This window comes from Mobula hypostoma, chromosome 23 (assembly GCF_963921235.1).
Source record: "Mobula hypostoma chromosome 23, sMobHyp1.1, whole genome shotgun sequence".
Classification (NCBI taxonomy): Eukaryota; Metazoa; Chordata; class Chondrichthyes; order Myliobatiformes; family Myliobatidae; genus Mobula; species Mobula hypostoma.
In genome coordinates this window covers 22,484,168-22,504,201 of record NC_086119.1, presented here as the reverse complement: position 1 = coordinate 22,504,201, position 20,034 = coordinate 22,484,168, and the positions used below count along the sequence as shown (strand labels likewise).

The 20,034-nt window shown below is 38.1% G+C and overlaps 1 protein-coding gene across 2 annotated transcripts in view; it reads left to right on the top strand.

Annotated features, from left to right (window-relative positions):
• pipox (pipecolic acid oxidase) overlaps positions 1-20,034 on the top strand; it is a 70,243-nt gene that overhangs the window by 16,322 nt on the left and 33,887 nt on the right. For both annotated transcript variants that reach the window (XM_063031918.1, XM_063031917.1), the window contains exon 3: positions 13,369-13,582. In XM_063031918.1, the coding sequence (XP_062887988.1) occupies positions 13,369-13,582 (214 nt within the window). The remainder of the gene's footprint in view (positions 1-13,368; positions 13,583-20,034) is intronic.

The window sequence follows — 20,034 nt, the reverse complement described above, 5'->3', positions numbered from 1 at the left end:
TCAAGGCCAAGGTCTTGAAGCTTTTTGATTAGTTTTTTTGGGATGATAGTATTGAATGCCGAGTTGCAGTACTTCTACATTGATAGCTGTAGATGTAGTCATGCCTGCGTGATTTTATGCATTGAATTGCTGCCACATGATTGGCTGATTAGATATTTGCATTATCGAGCAGGTGCACCTAGTAAATTGGCCCTTGAACACGGAAAATCGAATATAGAACGGCACAGTACAGGCGCTTCAGTCCACAGTCTTGTGCCTATGCTTTAACCTACTCCAAGATCAGAACTTGCCTCCTCTGGGCACTGTCCTTCAAATCCAGTAGTGTTGTGAAGGACCGGGCCCAGAGGGGGCATTTTTTGGCAGCCATGACAACCGTCCAAAGCTGCAGTGTGATAAGAGGTGTTGAAGGAAGTTTTTTGTAAGGCCACGCAGTAGTTGCTACGGTAGTGTTGAATAACACAAGTGAGGAATGTTAATTTCCCTATTATTATTGTAGACAAGACCTGGACCGTTGTTCAAAGTTAAAGCAGACTTGTTCAGATATGAAACCATTCAATACATGGCTGTTGGATTGATTTACCCTTACCAATGAGAGTAATTGTGTTTGATGGATGAGTTGCACATTGAAATTTCCATTCCATTGACTTCTTCATTCAGAGAGCTTTGTAGGTCATCTCTATGTGACCATTTTATACCACAATTTGGATGCTAAATGGTTGTGTATGTGAGCACAGGAAATTCCAGGTAGTTGAGGATACAGCTCAGCACCTCACAGAAACCAGCCTTCCTTCAATGGACTCTGTCTATATTTCTCACTGCCTCAGTAAAGCAGCCAGCATAATCATAGGCTCCATCCTCCCCAGACATTTTCTCTTTCCCACTAGGCAGAAAATACAAAAGTCTGGAAGTATGTGCAGTGGATATCGGTTAATTGGGCCATCAGTTAATTGAGGTAGTCACTTATTTGGGATGACTTTTAAAGAACAAAAATTAATTGAGAGATTAGCTGTGATATCCTTCATTTATTTGGGACAGTATGCTGCTTAATTTGGACAGGAGACTTGCTGAACAATTTCTAGCTAGCATTAGTCGAGGGCACTTTTTTCAGTGTTAAATGCTACACATTGCTTTGAGCAAATAGTTTTTAAGTAGCATCAGTTACATGTGTTTGGGTGTAAAAAACAATGATTTTTGTCACTGATATAAAACGTAGGTCGCATCCGGAATTTTCCCGGGTAGCGGATGACTTTCTCCCGCGCCATTCTGACGTAGTTGGAATGCGCATACGAGGCAAGTTACAGCAGTGGTTTGCCATTGCCTTCTGCCGGGTGAGTTGTTTCTTTTTCAAAGAGATCACCAGCTCTTAACCCCGCATGGATAGAAAGTGTGCCAGGGGGACTCGGCTGGATCTGAACTTCGGAACCTCCGCCCCACAGTCCAGTGCTGATGCCACTATGCCACCAGCTGACTCATCACTGATAGTTGGCAAGAAATAAGGAGTAAGACAATTCAGAACTGTTTGCTCATTGTGATTTCAAGCATTCAGGCTTGGAAATACCAGAAACAACCAGGAACCAGGGGGAACCGGGGGAAACAACCCCCTGGGATCAATAAAGTATGACTATGACAATGAGTGAAAATGAAATGATTTCACTACTTCAGCAAGTTAGGAACTACAAAGAATTTGAAGGTATTTACAATCATCTTGAATGTTACAATGAAAATGAAGATTTGGAGGATGCAATTGTCAAAAGGATCGTGTGAAGGCAGTCCATTATTTACACTAGGTGTCTACTGATTTTGTTCATTTGCAGTCAGTCAAAAGAAAACGACAGCATACACTGGAGAAATGCCTCCATTGATAACTATAACAAATATACAGCTTTATAGTACTGTGCTATTGATAAGTGTTCTAACTTGTTACACAGTTTGTCTTTTTTATACCTTTTTAACTTTCTAAACTTTGGCTAATTAGGGTAGCTGCTTAATTGGGCCAAAATGTACTGGTCCCGGTGTGCCCCAATTAACCGGAATACTCTGTACCACCAGGCTCAAAGACAGCTTCTGTCCCACTGTTATCAGACTCCTGAACAGAGCTCTTGCATGGTAAGATGAACTCTTGACTTTGCAATTTACCTCAATATGATCTTCCACCTTTTTATTTACCTGCACTGCACTTTCTCTGTAGCAGTTACACTTAATTCTGCATTGTTATTGTTTTATATTGTTTTCACTCAATGCATTGTGTAAAGAATTTATTTGTATGAACAGTATGGCAAGCAAGGTTTTCAAGGTATCTCAGTACATGTGACAATAACAAATCAATACCAGTAATAAGAGTGAAGTGCACACGGTGTCTGATGATTCTTCCATGAATTTCTAGCCTTCAACCTGCTAGTGAATCATTAATTTAGGAACGTACTTCTTTCTGTGCTTCTCTTGAGAAGTGCCGATTAGTACTCATTATTACAGCTACACTCTTCCATCTTCCATATCTACCAGTACGAATCCAAAAAAAATTTCATTCCGCTTTCTTGGAAATCTGTACCACGGGTTCAATATTCAATTTCAAACTGATTAGAATCAGTCTGTCATGCCCCAATAATGCAACAACCAGTCTTTATTTATATTATCAGCAGTTTTCCATTCATCACTACTTAAGTTCCGTTTTTAAACCATGCTGAGGTGTTTCCTGTACACTTTGTAAGTTGAACTGTTGCTATCAATGTCTGTTCAAATCGCAAAGATAAGATTCCATAGCCTTTGCAGGATACTGAACAGATTGTATTTGACTGGAGTTCTATGATTAGTTATCAGAGGGTGATAACTGTAACTGATCTTTTGGATGTGGCTAGAAACAAAGTGTCCAATAATGTCCTATATGTTAGTCTTGATGTCACAATAGAAATCTGTAGAATTACAAGAATTTTATAGCAGTGAAGATACGAACTTAGCTGAGGGAAAGAATACAAAGGGCTAGAATACAAGTCAAGTTTCTACTTTTTTTGCAGTTATCTTTTTGCTCATAAGGAATATGTGGATCCAAAATGGTGAAGCACATTTCCAGTTTTCCAAAATAAATATGATAAAATGGGGTCAGGAGAAGGGGAATATATTTTCCTGTGATATAATAAGAAAGTAAGCTGTTTCTTTCTTTGTCTGTCTCAAAAATCTTTATTTCTCTTTCTTGTTCTTTCTATTTTAACTGCAAGTCATAAGTTTCTGCCTTGACCTTGTCCTTGTATCTATTGTTCATGGCCTTCTTTGTTCTTGTTGTACGATTGAACCAGTGTTTTCAGTAATGTTTAAGACAGCTTGTCAATTCCCAGCTATAAACCATTCACTAATTTCCACTTTTGGTCATAGCAGGAGATGTACATTTCACTTGCCCCTCAGTTTATAAAATGCTGCATTTGATGATGGAATTTAAATAATGGTTGGATGGAAGAATTTAATTCTTCTGTCCTGAAGAAGAGTCTTGGCCCAAAACATTGACTGTTTGTTTATTTCCATATATACTGCCTGACTTCCTGCGCTTCTCCAGTGTTTTGTATGCGTTGCTCTGGATTTCCAGCATCTGCAGATTCTCTTGAGTATAATAGTAGCACCCTATTCTGCAATATGGAATAAACTGTGTGAACAACTAGGCCCCATTTGAACACACTAATAATTATTGGCTTTTATTAACAACTCTTGAGCCAATGGGAATCTCTGGAAGCACTAGATGGAGTAAGTCGCACTTGACTTTGCTCTGTTCTTTTTTTCATTTATTTACCACCCGTTTAACATTGAAGTGTTTATAGTATTTTTGTATGCTTGAATTTTGACTTTTAATTCTTGGAAATGACAACCAGAGGGAAAACGGCACTTACCGAGAGCAAGGAAGCTGGCAATGGAAATGGAGCAGATGGAGGCGACCCTAAACACTCTAAACAGCCTAAACAGGCATAACTGACTTTGGAAGTTATATCCAAGATTTTCCATGACAAACTTGATAAATTTGATAAAAGATTTTCTAATCTCAAGATAAAATTAAATAATATTGAAGATCAACTTGGAGCAATTAAACATGAGAATGAAAAGCAACAACAACTAATATCGGATCTTGATGAAAATGGCAGACAAAGAGACCGTAGATTGAGCTCGTTGGAGAAGAAAGTAATCTCGACCACTCAAACACTGCAATGATATAAAGCCAAGATCATTGATCTGGAAAATCGCAGTCACAGACAGAATCTACGGATATAGGACTTAATGACGACGTTGGAAGTGGCGATCCCACTAAGTTTTTTGCTCAATTTTTAGTGGAGGTGTTCGGTACTGAAGTGATTTCTACCCCCCCCCATACTAGACCGCGCTCATCGCTCGTTAAGGGTTAAACCTCCAAAAGATTTAAAACCCACAGCGGTTGTTCTACAGTTCCACTATGTGCATACTAAGGAGCATTTAATTCGAGTTGCACGTCGGAAAGGAGTGATTGAACATGGGGATCTCAGATTTCATTTGGTGGAAGATTTTAGTCCAGAGTTGTTACAAGAGGGTCTCTTTTTAAGTTGATGATATCAGAATTATATCAAAGGAAATTATATCCTGCGTTGTTATATCCTGCGCGTTTAAGGGTTGTTTTACCAGATAAATCACGTAAATGGTTTAAATCAGTTTCAGAGGCACGTCAATTTCTTGAAGATCTTGACTAGTTTTCAACTGTTTAATAAATTTACTGATTTCTCATGTTTGAATGTAGTTGTTTATTAGTTTAAAACGAATGTGTTGATTTGCCTTTAAAGTTTGGGAATTCTCATTCTTGGTTGTATTATACCTGTATTTTTTTGGAGTATAGATATTTATGCTTTTATGTTAAGATTTCTTTTCTCTTTTATTATTTTATGTAAGTATTTTTAACTGTTTAACCTTTTGACTTGGCGACAGTTTTTTTGAAATATTAATAAGATTGTATTTTGTTTCTCTCATAATGTTTTGTCTGTGGCTGGTTTATTACATTCCTTCCATTTGGAGTTATGTCTTCATGAGAGTTGGGGGTAATGTATTTGGGATTAGTTAGCATACTGGCTGGCTATTGGCCAGTTTTTTTTTTGGCTTGGTGGGTGGGTGATGAGATTTCTTTTAGTTTAGTATTTTCTGACTGGGATGTTCTGAAACTACAAATATGTTTGAATTGTCGTAGATTCCGGTTCCTCTTTAAACTTTTTCCTCTTCCTGAGTCATGGGTTTCCCATGCAGTAAGGTTAACCCTTTGCATACCATTTGGCTTATTGTAGTAAAATAGATAATGTTATTAATTTTGTTTAATGGAATGTAAATGGTTTGAATCATCCGATTAAACAGAAGAAGATTTTTGAAATCTTTCATAGACTGAATGCTCAGATTATCTTTGCTCAGGAGACTCATGTGAGGAGGGTGGATAATCAGTGTGTTTTTTTTAGGTTTTGGAAGGCAGAACAGTTTCATTCTAATTCACAATCTAAGGTAAAAGGAGTCTCTATTTTTATAGACTCCTCGATTTCATTTGTTCATTATGGAACAAGTTCAGACCCAAATGGTAGATTTTTGTTAATTACTGGCTTACTTTATAATCAAAAATTTGTTTTGGTTAATATTTATACACCAATTACTGACTACCCTGAATTTTTTAAGCATTTATTTACATCTTTTCCTAATTTAAATGAATGTAAGTTGATAATGGGTGGAGACTTTAATTGTTGCTTGAATCCTTTGATGGATAGGTCTGCCCCTAATCAAATACCTCCAAACAAATCTGCTATTTTTATTAACTCCTTTTTAGTTGATTCCGGAATCTTAGATGTTTGGAGGCTTTCACATCTTAATAAGTAAGAGTTCTCATTTTTCTCCCATGTATATCATAGTTATTCGAGAATTGATTATTGTTTATTGATTCTCAATGAGCTTCATCTGTTATTGTATGTGAATATGATGCAATTACTATTTCTGATCATGCACCTCTGAAACTATCAATTAAATTCACTGACGTAATTTCTAGGGCTAGACAATGGAGGTTCACTTCTACGTTGCTTCAGGATTCAAACTTTGCCAATTTTACTAAAGAACAGATTGATTTTTTTCTTTTCAATGAATTTTCCGGATGAAATTTCCAGTGGAATATTATGGGATACTTTTAAAGTATATATTCGTGGGCAAATTATTTCATATGCTGCTGGATTGAGAAAATGAATTAATAATGAAATATGTACATTGGTGATAAGATTAAAGAAATTGATAAAGAATATTCTGTTGCTCCTAATCTAGAACTCTATAAAAAGAGCGTTGAACTTCAGATGCAACATAATTTGTTATTAACTGCCCTGATTGAAAATCAATTACTTAAAACTAAGAGTCAATTTTATATACATGGTGATAAATCAGGTAAATTATTGGCAGACCAACTGAAAGCTACTTCAGCTAAACGTTTGATTAGTAAAGTTTCTAAACGGTATGGTACCTTGATGGTTGATTATAACGAAATTAATAAATCTTTTCAAGAATTTTATACCTCTCTATATAAATTGGAATTTCCTGAAGAGTCTACCATAATTCATGAATTTTTAAGGAGACTAAACATTCTGAAATTACCCCTTAATGAACGCTTAGAACTAGATTCATCCATTACAGAAGGTGATATTCAGAAAGCAATTTTTACGATGAATACTGGAAAAGTACCAGGTTTGGATGGATTTACAGTAGAATTTTATAAATCTTTTTCAAATTTACTTTCACCATGGCTATGTAAAATTATTAAGGATGCTTTACATGTAGGTAAATTACCATAATCCTTTTATGAAGCATCCATTTCTTTAATTCTTTAAAAATATAAAGACCTTACTGATTGTGCATCATATAGACAACTTTGTTGAATGTAGATTCCAAATTTTTTTCTAAAATAATAGCAAATAGATTGGAAAAGGTACTCCCACAAATTATTTCTGATGATCAGACAGGATTTATTAAAAAATCATATTGTATTTCAATGTTAGGAGATTAATGAACATTGTATATACCCCTTCATCTAAAGTTCCAGAATGTGTTATTTCACTCGACACCGTGAAGGCGTTTGACAGATTTGAATGGAAATATTTATTTAATGTGCTTGAGAGATTCAACTTTAGCCCAAAATTTATTTCTTAGATTGAACTGATATATCATTCACCTTTGGCTTCCGTAGTTACCAATAATCAGAGTTCCCCCTTTTTTAGGCTTTTCGGAGGTACTAGACAGGGTTGTCCGTTAAGTCCTTTGTTATTTGATATAGCTTTGGAACCCTCGGCAATTGCCTTTCATGATTCACCCAGTATATTTGGAATTAATGGTAGGGAGGAGACGCATAAGGTATCATTGTATGCAGATGACTTGTTACTATATATCTCTAACCCAGAGAAATCCATCCTGGCAGTTTTATCACTACAGATCCACAATCCCTTATCCGAAATCCTTGGGGCCAGTTACATTTCGGAATTCAGAATTTTTCGGATTTCACACCCGCCCCCCCCCATACCAAAAAACACATATGCTCAAGTCCCTTATTTAACCTGTCTCAGTGCAGTGGACTTTAGGACCCAGCAGCGTACCAAACCTACGCACATCCTCCCGTATACTTTAAATCATCTCTAGATTACTTATAATACCTAATGCAATGTAAATGCTATGTAAATAATTGTTATACTCTATTGTTTAGGGAATAATGACAAGAAAAAATTATATTTCCACAAAAACATTCAATAAAACATAAAAATATACAGCTTCAAACAAACCAAATCAAACACATGGTAACACACATCAAAGTTGCTGGTGAATGCAGCAGGCCAGGCAGCATCTCTAGGAAGAGGTACAGTTGACGTTTCAGGCCGAGACCCTTCATCAAGACTAACTGAAGGAAGAGTTAGTAAGAGATTTGAAAGTGGGAGGGTTTGAAAGTCCTGTTGTTTGCGTTCAAACACATGGTAAATAACCTATTGGAACAAATGTAGAACGTCACTGTCACTATAAAACTTCAGTAACTTGTCTTTGTTTATTTAAATCATATGCAGTGGTAGTTCCGACACTATTTTCTTCAGTAAGACACCGCACAGACACGCCACTATCAAGCTTCTGCAATAACTCCACTTTCTGCGTTGTTGATAATGATAGATGCTTCCTTCTCTTTTTCTCATTGTTACCCATAGGGGTATCTGCAGCTCTTTTTGACATTTTCACAGTGAAATTAAACACAAAGTCAACAGTGAACACAAAATATCAGCGAACAGCAAATGCACGTGTAACCTGTACGAGCGCTGAGCCACAACTGACATCTGGCGGCCTCTGCTAGTGCTGCCACGTCACACCTGAGTGACGTCGGCTGTTGGCGAAAAAACTTCGGTTTTCAGAGCTTTTTGGATTTCAGAATTTCGGATAAAGGAATGTGCATCTGTACTAGCTCAGTTTAGTAGTTTTCCTGGTTATAAACTAAATCTTAATAAGAGTGAGCCTTTTCCATTAAATATGCAAGTTCCAATTTATAGACAATTACCATTTGAATTAATTACTGATTATTTCACTTATTTAGGTGTCAAAATTACTAAAAAATATAAAGATCTATTTAAAGTTAACTTTCTACCTTTAATTGACCATGTTAAACAATTGTTTACTAAATAGTCCCCACTGTCCTTTTCATTCATTGGTCAAATTAATGTTATTAAAGTAACTGTTTTACCTAAATTTCTGTATTTATTTCAAATGGTACCAATTTTTATGTCTAAATCCTTTTTTGATATTATTCATTCTAAAATTTCTTCATGTATATCGCAGAATAAAAATCCTAGCTGTAGTAAGAAATATCTACAGAAATCAAAAAAGGATGGTGATTTAGCATTGCCGAATTTTAGATTTTATTATTGGGCAATTAATATCCGATATTTAATGTTTTGGATGTAAGATTAGGATGTAATTCATTGTCCATGATGGGTGGACCTTGAGGGTGAGTCTGTGCAGGGGTTCTCATTAGCTTCTGTTTTAGGAGCTTTGCTCGCCTTTGCATTAACCAAACTGAATAAACAAATAATTAATCCAATAATTAAACATACAACACAAATATGGTTTCAATTTCACAAATTTTTTGGATTGAATTAATTGATTTTATCTAGTCCTATTATATCTAATTTTTTCTTTCAACCTTCTAGAATTGATCAAGCTTCTTCCTTAAGAAAAACGAGGGGAATAGCATGCTTTCGTGATTTATCCATGGATAATTGTTTCATGTCGTTTGATCAATTATCTAATAAATATTAGTTGCCTAGTTCACATTTTTTCAGATATCTGCAGATTAGAAGTTCTTTGAATGGTATTTTACCTAATTTTCCAATATTTCATCCAACTAGTATTACAGAAAAAAATTTAGGTTTAAATCCCTATCAGAAGCGCTTAATAGCAGTTTTGTATGATTTAATTATGAAAATATATCTAGGTACATCTGATAAAATAAAAAATGAATGGGAAAAAGAACTTCAGGTATCTTTACCTACAGAGAAATGGGAGAAAATTCTTCAACTAGTTAATACTTCCTCAGTGTGTGCTAGATATACACTGATACAATTTAAAATCGTCCATAGGGCTCATATGTTCGAAAGACAAATTAGCTCATTTTTACTGACATATAAATCCTGTGTGTGATGGATGTAACTCTGAGGTGGCCTCTCTGACACATATGTTTTGGTCTTGCCCTCTTTTAGATAAATATTGGAAAGATATTTTTGATATTATTTCAACAGTTTTGCGTATTAATTTAAAACCTCACCCCATTACTGCAATTTTTGGATTACCAGTGACAGATGTGGGTTATTTATCCTTTTCAGCTTGCTGTTTGATTGCATTTGTTACACTAATAGCTAAAAGATCCATCTTACTCAAATGGAAAGATTCTGATCCTCCTACTACTTTTCAATGGTTTTCTCAAACTATCTTATGTTTAAACCTGGAAAAAATTAGGTGTGGTATGGTTGATTCTTCAGTTAAATTTGAAGAAACCTAGAGACCATTTATTCAACATTTTCATATGATGTAAGCTGTCCTTTTCAGAACCCTTTTTTTTAAATAATCTTTTGTTTATCTATGGAGGAGCAGAGTTAATGACAAATAATGTTCTTATCCGAGGGAATGGGACGTCCCAGTTTTTGCTTTGTTTTTTTTTAGATTGGGGGTTCTTTATAAAACTTTTTGCAAGTTTAATTACTCAGAGATTGGGAGGCTTAAATTATATATTTATCCGATTTATGTTTGTATATGTTAACCATTATCAATGTTACTCTGATCTCTTTGTATCATTAGTATTGTTATGTATATTAATCTGAAATTTAATAAAAACATTGAAAAAAACACAACTCTTGAGCCTTTGCTATCAGCCCTTAATCACTGTCATTGGGGAGAACTGTGACCCTGAGTAAAACTGTACATAGTTACTTGTCATGGGTAGATTTCTCCTGTTTTAATGTGCAGCTTAAGAAAATATGTTGAAAATCCCTTGGAACTATTTTTCAGTCAAGGGAAGTCTGGTTATATTACAGTGCTGTTGTAGATGGATCTTGATTATTGACCCAAAGCAGAACTGATGCTGAAACAATGCAGATCATTTACCTACTTGCTAGAGTACAGCAGGTCATTGTGAATGCTTGAGAATTTATTTGAGTGAGAGCGGGGGAAAAAACATGAATTTCATTCAATTTAAAAATCAAGTCAGAACTGAGACTATGAATTCTATTTTACTTATTTACTTAGAGATGCAGTGCAGAATAAGTAAATAAAATTCTAAAGCATGCTTTACTCAACACCATGTCTTTCCTCTCTCCTGTCCGAACAACAGATGTGAGCTAATCTGTAAGTAACAATACAGTGTGGAAATCAAATCATGTAATGTATAGTTTTATGGATTTGTTTCAAATTGTTTTTACCTTGTAATTTATTATAATCCAAATTCAAAATATTTGTTTCTCACAGGCCACTTTAAGGTTATTTATTGTACGTTCTAGTTCTATGTCTTAGTGTGGAGTAAGTCTGAAATGCAATTGAAGTAGTATCACTGAGCTCCCATGTAAATTTCCTAAACTGTCATTCCATGGCCTCTGGCCATTTCACATGACACTTTGCTGTATGCACCCTTTTCCACCTTCTCCTACCTTTGTTTATTCCCATTTTGCAAGGCCAGGAATCATTCTACCAAATTATATATTTCATATAATTTCACACCTTCCTGTTCCTGTTCTGTCCTCTTCACAGGGGGGAGGGATGGATGCCGTGTCGGGGAATTGCTCAAAACACCCATCAATCTAAATCTGCCTTAAAGAGCAGGGTAGCTATCTGAATTTATTTTTCCGTCCGCTGTGATGAAGCATCCTGTTGCGACTAGCCATTCAGACAAGAGTCAAAGAGAGGTTTCGCTATTGTGGAATGGTTGTAGTTTGAACAAGGCAGCGATTCAAACTCTATCAGAATCAGGTTTATACTTATGTCTTATATAATGTGAAATTCGTAGCTTTATGGCAGCAGTTGGTGCAAATACATAAAATTACTATAAATTACAGAACAAATAGTGGAGAGATGGTACTCAGGGACTTTCATAAATCTGATGATGGGCGGAGAGAAGTGTTCTTGGATCATTGATTGTGAGTCTTTAGGCTCTTGTAATGGTAGTAATGAGAAGAAGGCATGTGCTAGATGATGAAAGTCCTTAATGATGGATGCCTCCATCTTAACACACCTTCTCTTGAAGATGTGGTGGAGCTTTCTGAGTCTACAACCCTCTGTGAACTCTTATGATCCTGTCCATTGGAGTCTTCATACTAGACTGTGATACAAGCGCTCAGAATGATCTCCAGTGTATATAGAAATTTGCAAGAGTCTTTGGTGACAAACTAAGTTTCCTCAAACTCCTAGTGAAGCAGAGTTGATGCCATGCTGTCTTTTTGATTGTATCAATATGTTGGGCCCAGATAGATCCTCTGAGATGCTGACACCCGAGGAACCCTTTCCCATACTGACCCCTCAATAAGGACTTGTGCGTGTCCTACTGAATGTCCTTGGTCTTGCTGACATTTAGTATAAGGTTGTCATCACGACACCACTCAACCAGTCAATCTCCCTGTCTCCTGTCTGCCTCCTCGTTGCTACCTGAGATTCTGCCAGCAGCATCTGCGAATTTATGGATCGCATTTGAGCTGTGCTTATCCACGTCATGAGTGTAGGGAGAAGAGTTGTGGGCTAGGCACGCACCCTCGAGGTGTGCCTGTGCTGATTGTCAGCGAGGAGAAGGTGTTACCACTGATTCATACTGACTGTGGTCTCCTGATAAGGTAATCAAGGAACCTGTTGCAGAGGAAGGTGCACAGGCCCAGGTTTAGAAGCTTGGTGATTATTACCGAGACATTGACAGAATTGATTATTGGTATAATTCATAAACAGCAGCCTGACATATTTTTTACTGTTGCCTCAGGTGCTTCAAAGAAATGTGGCTAGATCAGGATACAAGACCCACTTTGGGAGTAGATCACTGGGCTTCCCTGTTCTGTAGCTGAATTATACAGCCTGTGGCTGAGCGGTCTAGAAATAAGTTAAAGACAGCAGGATGAGCAGCATCTGTGGCAAGTTAAATAAAATTAATGTTTCAGGTTACTGACCTTTCATTAACTCTGATATTAAGTAAACAACCTACAATGTTAACTCTTTTCTATATATGCAGGTATTGTCTGGATTTTTATTGGATTTTGCAACAACTGCGGTGTATTGTGTTTGACTGAATCCAGGTTCTATCCCTCCACCTAAACTGTGATGATTTGCAGTAATAGGGATCATGCAATTTGTGTCTGGATTGGATGGAGAAATTCTGCTATGGTTCCTCCCCCTCTTGCTTCATGACCTCTTCTGGAAGGGCAAGAGGACACTGGGTGAGAATTGGATCTTATTGGCTGGAGATTGCTATCCCAACTGAATAGCTTCCAGGCACTTGTAGCTACAGAGCCAAAAACATAACTTGCTGCTACTGGAACAACAAGCAGTCTGCCCAAGGGTCGCAGCAGGTTGAGCACCATATTGGGGAGAAAGAAATTGTTGCTATTGCAGGTTGAGATCATGTTCCAATTTTTCTCCAGAAACATTGACAAGTCCATCCACAGTGTTTTGACTCAATTCCTATCATGTGTGTTCTCTTAGTCCTCTATTGTTACCACTGTGAATAACAGTAGTCTTGTCTCCAGCAAGCTCTGACAGCTCCTGGAAAGGGAAAGGGAGGGAAAGCAACTGTTGGGAAGAGGAGTGAAAAGACATCAACGAATGTTTCTATAGTAATGTGATTAACCTTGTGCTTTTTTGCAGGCAAACAGGGTTATTGCTTCTAGGCCAAGAAAAGGACCCAGAATTTCAAGCCATGAAGACAACATTGATTGACAGCAAAGTCCCTACGACAACATTATCATCTGCAGATTTTTCAAAGAGGTTCCCAGCTATAAGTCTTCCTAAAAACGTTTCAGCCATTCTCGAAGAAACAGCTGGGATCTTGTATGCGGATGGAGTGTTGAGAACTCTGCAGGTAATGCAAGAGAAATACCAGAACTTGTATTCATAGCTGCAGGACATCCTAAAATGCTTTGAAGCCAATGAAATGCTTCCAAAAGTGCAGTTAGTGTTGTAATACTCTGATGTGCCTGTCAGTTTGTGAACAGCAAAAACTCTGGACTAGAGAGCACTATTCTGCAAAATAATGCCACAGGATCTCATTTTAGCGTCTTATTAAAAAATGACACCTCTTGACAGTGTAATGTTCCCTCAGTACTACACTGGAACATTTTTGATCTTCATTCATTTTTAAAATTTGGAATAGTAAACCAGTAAAGTCATAATAATCTAAAGTATTATTTCACAATAAATCTGGTTGACATGCTGATCATTTTATTTGTCAGCTGCATTAAAATTGGCATTTCACTTTGGAAAACTGTAGCTTTATTCCAGCTGAGAAACAATGTTAAAGTCCTTTCAGTGTTCAGTATGTTAACCTCATACATGGAATTATGTTAATAACATAGTACTTTGCCAGTGGGACTAGCAGGGCCCCAAGTTGTATCTTGTTGCAGTGACAGAATGCTTCATTTTGGTCATAGAGCAACACACACAAAAAGCTGGAGGAACTCAGCAGATCAGACAGCATCCGTGGAGAGGAATAAACAGTTGACCTATCAGGCCGAGACTCTTCATCAGGACTGCACCAATCACTGGCCCAAAAAAATTACCGTTTATTCTTCCATAGCTGCTGCTTGACCTGCTGAGTTCCTCCAGCATTTCGTGTGTATTGCACCGGATTTCTTAAATTTGCAAATCCCTTGTCTTTATCACTTTGGCCATAAGATTGATTAACCTCTACTTGTCTGGGCAAAACTGATATTCATCGCAACCATTCAGCAATGAGATTCTGTTTTTATTAGAAATAAAATCTCTTACAAAATTGATCAACAGCAAACTCCATTTACATGCCATCCCTAATGAGGTGGATAACCATCACCCACCAGTGATGTTGGTGATGTCACAGACATGGGAACAGGACCATGGGAGGATTTGAATAAAAGGACGAGAATTTTCAAGCAGAGGTATCGATCAACAAGAAGCCAATGTTGGTCAACAAGCACTAGACTCCTGCGGGTTCATGGTTGTTGCTTGGGAAAGTGGGGACTTAGCCAGATAGATTTTTTATTTGAACTGAAGCTGGCAAATACAGAAGATGTTTGCAGCAGGTCTAACCACCTGGTGCAGGTTTTCAGGATCTGAAGTAAGCTGAGTGAGCATTCCTGAATTTTATTTTTCATGATTTGAGCAAGGATAAATATACGGAAGTTTTCTATTGAATCAGGTGATTATCATGAGATCGAATGACCACATCCTGTGAATTTTATTGACTGCAGTTTGTCACTGTAAACAGTAACAATTGAAACATGAAGAAGTCAAAGAATATTTTGTGTGCAGTTTAATATTCAATGCCCACAAAGTTTATCAAATAATTATCCATGGTTACTTCTTTGGTACACTATATCAAATGAGGAAACTTCCCTTTTGTATCTCCTGTCTTTCAAGGTTTGCACTTCTTGTTCTCGGAACTGGCTGTCAAATGTAAACATCCATGACAAGATAATAGACTGTGCTTCACCATGAAATGTATGTGATCTGACATGATTGCTTTTGTTCATTAAAATTGTCTTGTTACACTAGCAATCTTTTGAAAGTTGTTACCAGGATTGTAAAATCGAGTTTGTCACTGAGGAGCAGATATAGTGGAAACCCCAGTGGTTGTAGGCAGTCAATCTGGATTGTACGTCGGTTCAGATTCATTTATCACATGTATACTTTGAAACATACAGTGAAATGCATCATTTGTCTTAACAACCAACACACCCAAGGGCAGCCCGCAAGTGTCATCACACATTCCAATGCCAACATAAGCATGCTTACAACGCTTGGCAAAACAACACGAAACACAACAAAACAGAACACAATAAGCACCAAAACAACAGAACAGCAGCAAAATGAAGCCTTTTCCTCCCCCTGCCCATGTGCATTGGCAATCCTCCAACTCCAGGACAGCCTCCAGTCACTAGTCACCAGACTTTGACTTCAGACTTCTGAATGACCTTCTTGCTATGATCTTCAGTATTGGCCCCCAGACTGGTCGATGGCTGTACCCCGAACTCCAGACTTGAACATCCGAGCATGCCAACTAGCTAACCCTCATGCCTCCTTGTGCCTCCTTCTCCCACTGACATCTTATCCTCGAGCGTAGAATGGAGACGTAGGCTCCAGATACCATTCGTCCCTTGTCCAATTCACAGGCCATCAAGCACAGAGCAAAGGCCTGAACTCTGGATATCCTTCGTTAGCCATTCATATCGCTGGACTTTGAACACAGAGCATGGAATGGAGGCCTGACTACTAACTCCTCTTCATCCTTGTCCCTAAACACCTATTTGACTTCTAACACCCCACGTCACTGTTCCTAAACCCAAACGTGACCCCTAAACTCCCTCTCTTTGCCCAAAACAATCCCTACAAACAAAAAGAAACAACTAAATCTGAAACATAATCTTGAACGAGACTGCAGCTTGGTGCCATCTTGACCAGGAAGTCTCTGAAAGTCTCTGTTTGCTTGGAACATTTTAGCTGGTATAATTGTACATATTTGGTCTGGAAAAGCTTTCTTGGAAACAATGGCCAATTGAAACAGGGGAAGGAATAAAAAAATAACATAGGACCATATGCTAAAACCCTTTGAGAAGCAACAAAACCCTTAAACATTTGGATAATTTGGTTTCTGTAAATGAAACAAAACTGAGAACAAAAATAAAAAAATATTCTTTATATACATCATTTTTTCATTGCAAAAAGGATGTTCCTCGTTTCAATATATTTTTTAAAATAATAAAGGGAGGGGTTTTGTTTCAGGCCAGCATTTCCAACAGCTTAGTTGTGCTCTGTTAAAAGTTTAGAACTGGGAGGAGAGAACAGAAGTATTCCCAAGTCCACAACAGATCATTAAGTTCCTTCTGAAAGATCTGTCTGACCAGGAACTACCATGTAATATTATAGGTTCCACATTGCTCCAGTAATTACTTCAGTAAATTTAAATCCAGAGACCATTTTGTAAATTTGTTGACAGCATTATTCCTGTTGCAACCCTTTGTTGTTGTATTGTTAGGTTGTTACAGCTTAGATATCTCATATCAGTAATTTCAGCAGTTCCAGTAACTGAATATTCTCTCTGTTGAAGGTGCCTCTGTGTTTTTAATCATTCTAATTTTATAAGTTCATTAAGTCTGTTTGTTAAGTATCTCTTTAGCAAGATTTGGGTATTGCTTGAATAGACTCTATGAATTATTCTGGATAGCAACTGATTGCAATTTATCATCAGTACACCAAGTTGATATAAAATAAAAACTGGAAATGCAGGAAATACTCAGCAGGTCAGGAATGAAAAGGGATGCAAATAATGAAACAAGTCACTCAGCCCATCCAGTCCGTGCCAACCTCTTTCTCTGCCTAGTCCCATTTATGCACATCCAGACCATAGACTTCCATACCCCTCTCATCCATGTACCTATCCAAACTTCTCTAAAATGTCGAAATTGACCCCTCATCCAGCACTTCCACTGACTCTTTCTTCCACACTCTCACCACCCTCTGGCTCCCCCCAACTCAGGTTCCCATAAATATTTCACATTTCACCCTAAATCTATGAGCTCTAGTTCTAGTCTCACCCAACCTCAGTGAAAAAGACATGCATGCACTCCCCTTATCTATACTCCTCATGATTTTGTATACCTCTATAAGATCTCCCCTCATTCTCATACACTCTAAGGAAAAAAGTCCCAGAGAAAAGGACTTTATCCAAGTGTTGTTTGAATAATTGAATAATTGAATTGGTTCAGCACAACAGTATGAGTCGAAGACCCCATTCCTGTGCTGTTTTGTGTTCAAATAAATTCCTAACCTATTCAACATTTACCGACAACTCAGGTCCTCAAGTCCTAGCAACATCCTTGTGAATTCTCCCTGCACTCTTTCAAGATACTGTTATCTTTACTGCAGGTGACCAGAACAGCACACAATACTCGTAAAGTGGCCTCACCAACATCTTAAACAGCATAACGTCCCGAATCCTGTATTCACTGTTTTGACTTATGAAGGCGTATATGCTAAAAGCTCTCTTTATGACCATCATCTACCTGTGATACTACTTTCATGGAATTATGGATCTGTATTCCCAGATCGCTTTGTATTCTGCACATCTCAGTGCCCTACCATTCACTCTGTGAGTCCTACCTTGGATTGTCCTCCCAAAGTGTCGCACCTAATACTTGTTTGTATTAAATTCCATCAGTCCATTTTTCCAGCTATCCATACCGTAATAGTTTTCCTTCCTATACATCATGCCTTTAATAGCAACGATTTTTTTTTTGGAGATACAACATGGTAACAGATCCTTCTGACCCAACAAGCTCACACTACCTAATTACACCCATGTTACCTACTAACCTTCTGGCTTGTATGTATTTGGAATGTGGAATGAAATATAGTCGTGGGGAGAATGTACAAACTCCTTACAGATAGTGATAGAATTGAACTCGGGATGCGGGCACTGTAACACTGTTATGTTAAACGCTACACCACCAAAGCCACCCATCAAATATGTTCAAAGATTGTTCAAATTACCATCTATTTATAAGGTACATTATAAAATTCAGGCCATTTCTTCTGTTGGGCGCCATGGTGGCGTAACGGTTAGCACACACTATTACAGCTCGGGCTGTCAGAATTCAATCCCAGCATCCTCTGTACATAGCACATAGAACATAGAATAGTACAGCACAGTACAGGCCCTTCGGCCCACAATGTTGTGCCGACCCTCAAACCCTGCCTCCCATATAACCCCCCACCTTAAATTCCTCCATGTACCTGTCTAGTAGTCTCTTAAACTTCACTAGTGTATCTGCCTCCACCACTGACTCAGGCAGTGCATTCCACACACCACCCACTCTCTGAGTAAAAAAACCTTCCTCTAATACCCCCCTTGAACTTCCCACCCCTTACCTTAAAGCCATGTCCTCTTGTATTGAGCAGTGGTGCCCTGGGGAAGAGGCGCTGGCTATCTACTCTATCTATTCCTCTTATTATCTTGTAAACCTCTATCATGTCTCCTCTCATCCTCCTTCTCTCCAAAGAGTAAAGCCCTAGCTACCTTAATCAATGATCATAATGCATACTGTCTAAACCAGGCAGCATCCTGGTAAATCTCCTCTGTATCCTTTCAAATGCTTCCACATCCTTCCTATAGTGAGGTGACCAGAACTGGACACAGTACTCCCAAGTGTGGCCGAACCAGAGTTTTATAGAGCTGCATCATTACATCGCAACTCTTAAACTCTATCCCTCGACTTATGAAAGCTAACACCCCATAAGCTTTCTTAACTACCCTATCCACCTGTGAGGCAACTTTCAGCGATCTGTGGACATGTACCCCCATATCCCTCTGCTCCTCCACACTACCAAGTATCCTGCCATTTACTTTGTACTCTGCCTTGGAGTTTGTCCTTCCAAAGTGTACCACCTCATACTTCTCTGGGTTGAACTTCATCTGCCACTTCTCAGCCCACTTCTGCGTCCTATCAATGTCTCTCTGCAATCCTTGACAATCCTCTACACTATCTACAACACCACCAACCTTTGTGTCGTCTGCAAACTTGCCAACCCACCCTTCTACCTCCACATCCAGGTCGTTAATAAAAATCACGAAAAGTAGAGGTCCCAGAACAGATCCTTGTGGGACACCACTAGTCACAATCCTCCAATCCGAATGTACTCCCTCCACCACCACCCTCTGCCTTCTGCAGGCAAACCAATTCTGAATCCACCTGGCCAAACTTCCTTGGATCCCATGCCTTCTGACTTTCTGAATAAGCCTACCATGTGGAATCTTGTCAAATGCCTTACTAAAATCCATATAGATCACATCCACTGCACTACCCTCATCTATATGCCTGGTCACCTCCTCAAAGAACTCTATCAGGCTTGTAAGACACGATCTGCCCTTCACAAAGCCATACTGACTGTCTCTGATCAGACCATGATTCTCTAAATGCCCAGGAAAGGAATCTGTACGTCTTCCCTGTGGAATGTGTGGGTTTTTCCAGGTGCACTGCTTTTCCTCCCTCAGTCCAAATATGTACCATTTAGTAGGTAAATTGTCCCGTGATTAGGTTAGGGTTAGATTGGGGGTTGTTAGGGGTTGCTGGGCAGCACAGCTTGAAGGGCTGTGTCTCTAAATAATTACGTATAAACTGAATCTTGTGTTTTTGGTTGTTAATGTCTATTTTTTTCACATTGGGCTGCAGCCTATATGTATTTCCACACAAAGTAATGCTTCACTGCTATTGCAAAACCATGCTTTTTCAACAGATTACATGTATTTTCTCAGAGGAGGGTTACTTGAATAAGTTATTGTCC